This window comes from Hydra vulgaris, chromosome 03, assembly GCF_038396675.1.
Source record: "Hydra vulgaris chromosome 03, alternate assembly HydraT2T_AEP".
In the NCBI taxonomy this organism is placed as follows: domain Eukaryota; kingdom Metazoa; phylum Cnidaria; class Hydrozoa; order Anthoathecata; family Hydridae; genus Hydra; species Hydra vulgaris.
Window position 1 is genome coordinate 12,869,017 of NC_088922.1, and position 9,870 is coordinate 12,878,886.

The 9,870-nt window shown below is 28.2% G+C and overlaps 1 protein-coding gene across 2 annotated transcripts in view; it reads right to left on the minus strand.

Moving 5' to 3' along the window:
* The window catches only part of LOC136077659 (uncharacterized), a 54,253-nt gene extending 52,933 nt beyond the window's left edge, over window positions 1-1,320 (minus strand). For both annotated transcript variants that reach the window (XM_065791903.1, XM_065791904.1), the window contains exon 1: window positions 1,217-1,320. In XM_065791903.1, coding sequence (XP_065647975.1) covers window positions 1,217-1,310 — 94 coding nt within the window. In that variant the 5' untranslated portion in view covers window positions 1,311-1,320. The remainder of the gene's footprint in view (window positions 1-1,216) is intronic.
* Window positions 1,321-9,870: the final 8,550 nt, after the last annotated feature.

Genomic DNA, 9,870 nt, shown 5'->3' on the forward strand with positions numbered 1-9,870 from the left:
TTTAAGTGATTTTTAAAGTTGTTTAAATTTCCGTTTGGTGGTCGGTATGAAGTTGTTACGATAATATTTTTTGATGGTTTGTTATAAATTTCTAAAGTGAAAGATTCGAAATCCGGCTCACAAAACAACAGCTCATATCACACATGAAGATTTATCACATGAAGTGAAGATTTTTTTTTTAAATCTTTTTTAAGCATGCTTTTTAATTTTGTTACTATCTTCTTTAAGCATTCTAATTAAACTCTTTGCATCTTTTTGATGAAACGCCAATGAATTTTTCAGATCAAATTTGATATTTAGGAATTTAAAAACTCAGTTATATTTATCATTATAAGTACAGAACTAGAAAACAATTCAAACAAAAATCTTGTTACAATAATAATTTTAGGACATCGATATCATATTATATTGTAAAGTCGATCATTATAGTTTTCCCCATTATTGTGTCTTCATGTCTAACTCGTTCGTGTCTCTCCATGTTTCATATACTTTTTTAATAAGAAAAAGAAGCCCCCTGCAAATAAGATGGAATAATAAACCTTAAAGTATTTTAAAATGTGAGTTTGTGATTAGAAAAAGCAATAATAGGCCATAAAATATGACTTAACAAGAATAATGATGTTGTTGTTAGGACCGTTGCTAATGACACTTTTTTATACTAACCTATCTTATTATACGACCTTTTACACTATCCAACCTTTTTATATTACAAAACTTTTCATACTACCTTTATACTATCCAAAACATGTTAATTATAAAAATGAGTTCGATGAAACCAAATTTAGTATAGTTAAAAGGAATCATTGTAATATTATACATCCTGATTATTAAATATTTTCGTTTTTGGAAAGTTCTTTTGAACATCCCGGGTTCAGAAATTGCTTAAAGAGTCTTGACTAACTGTTCCGATTTTAATTTATCGTTTATTAGGATACACAATGTTGATTAGGATACACAAATATATTTACAAACGGAATGCTGTTGCTATTTTTCTCCAACATTTTTAAAAGAAGATTGATGTACGAGGTACTACTGTGAACCTTGTATTTGTCGTATACACATTCTCAACCATTATTTGCAAAATTAAATATGCTGAAAATTACCAATAAATATATATCTTCTAACTTTTTTGTTTAAAATTAATAAAAATAATAAAGTATTCAATAAGCATTTAATTTACTTATACGTTTAAATTTAAAAACTTCATATAACTTACCAAAAATAATAAAATAAATTTTCTTCATTTTTATTTTAAAAGTATTTTCATAATTTAACTTCTTAACTTTAGATTTAGAATTAGAGAAACGCATTATTATTTTAGCTTTGTGTTTTACTTTTTATAAGTTTATTCAATCGCTTGTGGTTGTATCTTTTCATTAATAGTTAAACTTTTCGTGCATTTAAAAAATTTAAAGTATTTACAATATCACAAGCATTCATAAAATTCACATTATTCACAATGTACCTTTCTTTATTTTTGGAAGCGGATCAGTAAGCCCTTTATAGAGTTAAGTCTGTTTTTTCCAGATCTTGGTGTATGGCGTCAGCGTGACAAAAGCTGGAGAAGGATATACCACAATATATTTAAAGAGCGAAAAAAGTTGAACAAAAAAATGAGTAGTGTAGCAACTTGGGCTTGGGATTGAGGCAGTTGTAAAGGTTGCAGTTTCTGAGGGTGCAGTTGCTGAGGGTGCAGTTGCTTAGGGTGCCGCTATATCTAAATTTTTTATTTAAATAATTACTTTACTTTAGTTATCCAAACGATTCAAAAACGTTTCTTTATTTTATTTTAATAAAATTAATTACCAACTATTTTGGTATTGACAGTACAACTGCTTGACTTAGGATGGTTATGAGGCATAAAGTCGAGGCAATATAGGAAAATTTCAGCAAACATTTACATACGGGTACCCTAATGGGGCAACGTTTAGTTAATATTGAATCAATATTGGTTGAATGTCGGTTAAATATCTGTTTGTTAATAAATAATAGAAACCTATTTACTTTTTGTTCAACATACATTTATCCAACGATCAGTCGCTTTTGATCGCTTTGTTACTAATTACTTATAAATTAATTCTATAATTTATTAATGGCATCCATTATCTTCCGAATTTAATTTCAAACCGTTCTGGAAAGAAAAAAAGCAAATTCTGAATTGTCGACGTTTTTTTACAATATTACATGGTAAGTTAATATTTATGAATTAATGATATCATCTGGTATCTATAATTACTGAAGTTCTTACGGCATAAACTTGTTTAATCATTTTTTATCAGTTTGAGTTTTTACATTTTTTATCACAATTTGACAAGTCAAGCTCATAGCATATTATGAATTAACAAAATTTTGTTTAACAATATCTTGGTAAAGCACTTCGGTTTATTTAAACAGAACAAAAAAAAATATTTTTTGGTGACAATTACATAAATTTCAAAATCGCAGAAACAAAAAATGAAGTAGCATGTTTTTTTCACATCCATTGTAATAGGAATAATAATATTTTCTTCGGTAACAATTACAATATTTCTTAATATAATAAAATATTTAAAAATAAGTTGTGGAACACAATGCAAGCACCGTGTTATAGACAGTTCACACAATTCAAAACACAAGTTTCAAAAGTATTTATTTACTTTGGAAACATTTAACAATCTTACATCTACAGTATCGGACAAAACATGGTGGACAAACTCAAGTTTAGAAGAAAAGTTGATCAAAAACTAAAAGGAACAAGAAAAATAATTGTAAGTATTAATTTTTAAATAGTTTATTATGCTCTTAACAAAATTTAAAACGTTTGAATCATACAAAGAATCACAAAAAAAATTAAAACACGTTTTTCTCAACAAACTACATTTTTCCTTGGACAAAATAAGGTGGACAAATCAAAACGAAGCTTTTTTTATAAGATTTCATTGTCTTTATTCAATTTGCCGTATTCTTTTGTTTTCACTTTTATCATAACATTACTCTAAAATAATAAAATAGATTTTCGAACGTCTGGCCAATTATTTTTTCAATTAAACTAAAAATAGATTTTACTTGTGATATATGGCGTAAATTGCAACTTAAAATGCCTTTCGACAAATTAGGAAGTGTTTTACGTGAAAATGTTATTAAAGATTTTAAAAGCGGAAATCGCCAAGCTGAAATTTGTAGAAAATATAATATAGCTAAATCGACTGTAAGCAAAACTGTCAAATCATTTGGATCTCGTGACTGCTATAAAACAAACCATCGGGGCAGACGTCCAAGAAAAACATCACAAAGACTAGATCAAATAATTGTTAAAGAGCTTAAAAAAGATCCATTTTTGTCATCCACAAAATTAACCGAAAAACTTGAACTACAAATCTCTAATCGCACTGTGCGACGAAGAGCTAACGAAGCAAAATTGTTTTCTCGAATGCCTGCCAAGAAACCACTAAGTTCTTTTAAAAATAGAAAGCTAAGACTTGCGTTTGCCAAAGCACACCAAAATTGGACTGTAGACCAGTGGAAAAACATACTTTTTAGTGATGAATTAAAATGTAATCTTTTTGGAAGCGACGGCAAGAAGCGAGTCTGGAGACCAAAGAACACCAGATTCAATACTAAATATACCAAGAAAAGTGTTAAGCATGGAACGTCTGCTATGATTTGGGAATGTTTCTCTGCACTAGGAACTGGTCCTATTCACAAAAAATTAATGGAATTATCGACCGCTTTGTTTACAAAGATATAATGGAAGATGTTATGTTACCACATGCTAAATGGGAGATGTTCCTAAAATAGATTTTTCAACAGGACTATGATCCCAAACATAAATCAAAAGTTGTAAAACAATGGTTCAAGGACAAGAATATTACCTTAATGGAGTGGCCTGCACAAACAGTGGCGGATCCAGCATTAAATAAGACTTATATTCATCGAAAACTTTTAAGTTTCATTGTATTATCTCTAAGCGTTCAAAAATTATGACCAAGTTTAAACCCCCTCAATTTGAGGGGGTTGTAATTTTTAAATGGTCGTAATTTTTGAACGCTGAGAGATAATACTTTGAAACTTAAAAATTATCGTTGAATATAAGTCTAATTGAAGTAAGAATTGTTGTAAGTAGAATTGTTGACTCATTAATTGAGTCTATGCCTCGAAGAATGAAAGCAGTAATTAAAGTAAAAGAGGTCCTACCAAATATTAAGTTAAGTTTTGAAGTTTTTTGAAAAATAATAAGGTAGTTTTTGAATTTTTTTGAATTTTCAGTCAATTTTTTGAATGTCCAACTTGTTTTGTCCAAAGAAAAATGTAGTTTGTTAGGGAAAATATGTTTTAAAACTTTTTTAGTGATTTTTAGTATGATTTAAAAGTTTAAAGTTTTGTTAACAACATAATAAACTACATAAAAAATAATATATTTAATTGTTTTACCAGTTTTTTTTAGTTTTTGATCAACTTTGTTCTAAATTTGAGTTTGTCCACCATATTTTGTCCGATACTGTATGATTTTATTTGGTAACAAATTCTAATTATAAACTGGGTTGGAGAAGAAATTATATCTCGGTAGACGTCATGGCACGAATTCTCTTTCTAACCTGTATTTGTTGCCCTGTACCGAAAAAGCCGGGCCTGAATGACTCAAGGATGTTGTCGATTGTGGATTTTTGTAGCAGCTTATTTGGTCTATATTTTGCTTAAATCTGTATTGTTGTATAAGATTTCTTTTCGCTCTTCTTTACTCCAATGTTGTTAAACCCTTTGCTTTTAGTCTTTTTTCATATGAAATTTATGTAAGTTAAGGGACTAACTTCGTTGCTTTTCTTTCCACTTTCTCTAACTCATCAATATCCCGTTGTAAGTAAGATTTCCATCAAGGTAAAGCGAACTCAAGAAGTGGTATCACAAATGTAGTATATAATGATTTCACCGTCTCCATATCAAAATATATAAACTTGCGTTTAATTAAACCTAAAGTTCTTTGCGCTTTTGCTGTTGCTGAAGTCACTTGATCATTCCATTTAAAGTCGGATGAAATAACCGCGCCTAAATCTCCTAATGTTGTATCTTATGTATGCTCTTCGTCCTGAATCATACTACAACTCATTTGTGGATTCTTTTATCTACATAAATTCCAAAATTATTTCTGAGTAGGAAACTATCCTATTGAGAAATGGCTATTCATTTTTTGAAAAATCATTCAACTCTTTTCTTTAACCTTTCATTTTCATTATTAAGTTTTACCAGATTTACAAAGTTATGCTAGATTTAAATGAGTTTGTTAAGAGCTTCGGGTTAATGTTTTGTTCTTTTAGTTGTAACAATTTTCTGAAAACCTGCTGATAAAAACTCTTTTAGAGTTTCTTGAGGAAATGGGTTTGCAAAACGTAGCTAGTAATAGAAATATATCCTTAATGTCCACCGTCTAACTCTTGCACTCAATATTGATTAGACGTTTAGCTGCAACTGCAATAAGATTGGAGAAAAATATCATGGCCTCATTGCCATCAACTTCATCAGCAATAGTTTGCGTTTGAACTTTGTTTTGCCAGTCGATGCAGTTTTTGTATCTGTATACATTTATTTTTTGACATACTCAAACTCTATTTTGATATCAACCTGGTTAAAGCATGATCCAATTTATTGCACGCAATAATAAACGTATTTCATGCACGCAAAAAACCTTTATACTTGTTTGAAAGAGGATTTAATAATCTATTAAAATTTAATTTAATTAAGTTGAAAATATTATTTAAATATTGAAAATAAAATGGTCAAAGTAAAGACCTTGAAAAAATTATGGAAATTTTTTTCCAAAAAAATCGAGAAAAAGGTAAAGCGTTTGTTGCTAAGCAGTATATGGAATGGGGTTTACCCAGATCAACTGCTTACGATAAAATCGTTAAATTGGAGAATGGATCTCTAAAAAGAAAAGTTGGAAGTGGTCGAATTGCTAAGGTAGCTACTAAAGAAAATATTCCAAAGATTGCTGCAATTTTTGAAAATAAGTCAGGGTGCTACAAAAGAAAGTAGCTCAAGTTTTTAACTGTAGTCAAACTCAAATTTCCCAAGTATTAAAAACAATGACTAACATTCGAACTTTCAAAAAAACAAATCGTTCAGATTGTAGCCATCAGCAGAAGAAAGCTATGCGTCCTAAATGTTGTAAATTGTACAAAAATCATAAAAACTTGGATTTTATTATGGATGATCAAAGCTATATTGCCTTAAACAATAGCACATTAGCTGATAATGATAGGTTTTATGCCGCTGATCCTTCTCAATGTTCTGACCAAGTAAGATACAATTTGCGTAAAAAGTAAAAGAACAAGCTCTTAGTTTCTTGTTGCATCAGCCCCCGTGGAATAAGCCCTCTTTATATTCATCACAGTAAGCAGGCAATCAACCAGTACACTTATAAAGAGATACTAGAAAAAACTTTACTGCCTCTAGTATCAGAATATTATAAAAAAGACAGCGAGTTTATCTTCTGGCCTGATCTAGCTCGATCACATTATGCAAAGTCGGTCATCGACTTTTTAAAATCGAAAAAAATCAAAGTTGTACCCAAAGATATAAACCCAGCTAACGTTCCAAAAACAAGACGAATTGAAAACTTTTGGGGTAATTTAAAACGGCTAGTGTACGAGAATAATTGGATAGCTGAGCTTAAAGCAAGAATTAGATATTGTTATTTAAAGATGAATAAAGAAATTTTTCTTACTCAAATAAAAAATCTTTCAAAAAAACTTTATAATATTGCTAAATATGGTATTTGAAATAATTATTTTAATATATTTATAAACTACGTATACTAACATATTAACAGTTGAAATAGTAAAAAATTAAAACTTATTAGTTCTTAAAATATTAATTTTTAAATTTTGTCCAAAATTTTATTTATGAGGTGTTAGTCTTTTAAGTATATACTAAATTTTTCAAGTAAATTGCATGTGTTGTTGGTTTTCTTTAACCATATCATAAAGGAATCATATATGCACTCTGCTGGTTTAGAGTAAATAATAGACGGTAATTATTTTAAATTGAAGATATTATGGCTAACTAAACCGATGATGACATTTCAATAACTAATGGTACTGATGAGTCATTGATTAGCATTAATGAGAATGAAAATCTAAAAGTACATGAGAATCAATAGATAGATGTCTTCTTATCAATGTGAATGATGTAATAATTCCAACTCCGTCACAATGCTTAGAAATAATGAAAAATGGTTAAAAAATAAAACAGCCCAGGGAAATTTACATTGTGTTCAATTTGACAAAAATATTGTAAAAGAGTAATTTTATGGTGAAACCATATTTATTTATATTATCGTATTATTAGAATTAAAAAATCAAAACGTATTACTGCTAAACGTATTACTGTTAAAAACTTGAGTACAACTTGTATAATTATTTTTAAAACATATTTTATAGCGTTTTTCAATTTTTGACTTATTAATGTATAGCAGAATTAAATAGTTAATTATATAATAAACTTTTATTTTCCAAACAATTGATTAGTAATAGCTGTCGCTGTGGAATGGTAAATGTATTGATTTCGAAATTTTAACAAAAGTTGTAAGTTGCGTTCTATATGGGAGTTAAAAAAATACACACATCATAAAGAATATAACGAGTTTCATTCCTTACATTATTAAAAGTGCAAAATCAGTCATACCGGTTCATACCGGTTCATACCGGTTCATACCGGTTCATACCGGTTCATACCGGTTCATACCGGTTCAGCTTCTTCTATGGAATCAAGTGGTGTAATAAAATTTTTTTGCGTTCTGAAAAAAAAACAATTTAAGATATACAACATTTCTAGGAGATGGAGATAGCAGTTGATATGTTAATGTTTATTCTGTAAAACCTTATGGAGATAATGAAATAAAAAAAGCAGAGGGCATTGAACATATTCAATAACGTACTCGTACTCACGCACATATGAAGCATGCTTTTTTGTAACATCCAAACAAACCTGAACCCAAGAACAAGTTTAATCATTATTGTAATCATTGGTTTGAATAACTGTGATTTATTAATCTGATACGTTTAATAAAACTCACAAAAAGTATTTTTATTTGTCTTGTAGAAAAGATTTATAATATAATATATATTATAATATAATATATCTTACAATATTTAGGATCTTATTATATAAAAGAACTACAACATTAAACACTTTAAAGCTCTGGCTGGTCACATACTAATAATATAATCACAACCTCCCATTATTCACACTCATCCATAAAGTACTATTTTAAATCAGTACTAACTTTATCAAGTATTTTGCATGTGTTGTTGGTTTTCTTTAACCATACCATAAAGGAATCGTATATGCACTTTGCTGGTTTACAGTAAATAAGCGATGGTAAATAAGATATTTTTGACTATTATAAATTTGAATGCCATTAAAAACTAGAATAAGAGTAAACTCTCGCTTTCAAAAAAGTTTTACAAATTTTTTAAGTTTTTTTTTTAAGTTATTTAAACTTAGTGTTAATAGCACTAGCCTCTTCCTCAACAGCATAGAGTAATTTTTAAAAATTAGATAATATCACATGTAGTTTTTCATAAATTAATAGGAATTAATTTTTTAGTATAGTTCATTCCAACAATAAATCAAAGTATTTTTCAATTAAAAGCCCTTTTTTTATCAAATCTGGAACCTATATAGAAAAAAAATATTAAACTTTGCCCTCAAACTACCTCCAAGTATGAGAGGTGTAATTTTAAGCTACAGTGGATGTTAATGTAAGTTTAATATAGCCTGTCATCAAAAACAACTCAATCTGATAAATATTTTTAGCTTTATTAAAATGATTAAATCTCGTAATAAAAAAAATAATTTATTTGACTAGTTTACAAAGTATACTAGTGTTATACGTATATTAACATTGACCTCCAACCTTAAAACACTTCTAACCTTTAAAAAAAAAAAAGTTTTAAAATAAGATTTTAAAAAGGTTTAAAACTAAGATCATTTAAAATAAGTGAAAATGGTTTTAAAAATTTATTAATTACATTACAAGATGTACCAAAGCATTTTCTTATTGAAAGAAGTTTGGAGCTCCTTCTTTTTTTAACCTAAAAGTCACACCACTTGCAGTTTAATATTTACATGCCAAATCATCCATTACAAATCACTATATATATTTAATTTTGTCAATTTCCGCATAACATTCTTTTCGTCACTTAAAAAAAATATGTATCAGAACAATACTAAGGTATAAAAACCAGATAATCTTTTATCTGATTGACATTTATTTATCGCTTTTCAATAATTTTTATAACTAATTAAAAAAAAAATAACGTTTACAAACTCAAAAATTGATTCCATTCATTATTTACTCATTCAATTTTTATAATCAAATCACTAGCTGTGCCTATTTTGCCTGTTATTAGGAATCTTAAATTAGAATTGAAATTTAAGAAATATAAATCTGCGAATTTGTTAATGAAATATAAGGGTTATAATTCTGATCACTTTTCCTTTTATAAGTTATTACTCTTTCCTTGTCTCGTTGTGGACTGCAATTTACTGTAAATACTTAACAGTAAATTGCAGCTTATGGCGAATCTAATTACAAAATTTAGCGCCATCTTACGCTAAGTCGAATTGTCGCTAGCGTCCGATGAAAACGTATTTATAACTACGATTCTAAAATTTATATGTGCATAGTTGTAACTTGCAAATTGTAAGTATGCAGCTATAATGCAAGGTAAAGAGCTAAAAAGGAGAGGCAAACTAGCTGTATTAAATAAAATTTGATTTGATGAGATTTTTTTGATGTATTTCAATATTAAATAGTATTTTAACAAATTTACTGAAATTCAAATGCAAATTATCAAGTTAAGAGTACTAATAAACCATATATTGCATTAA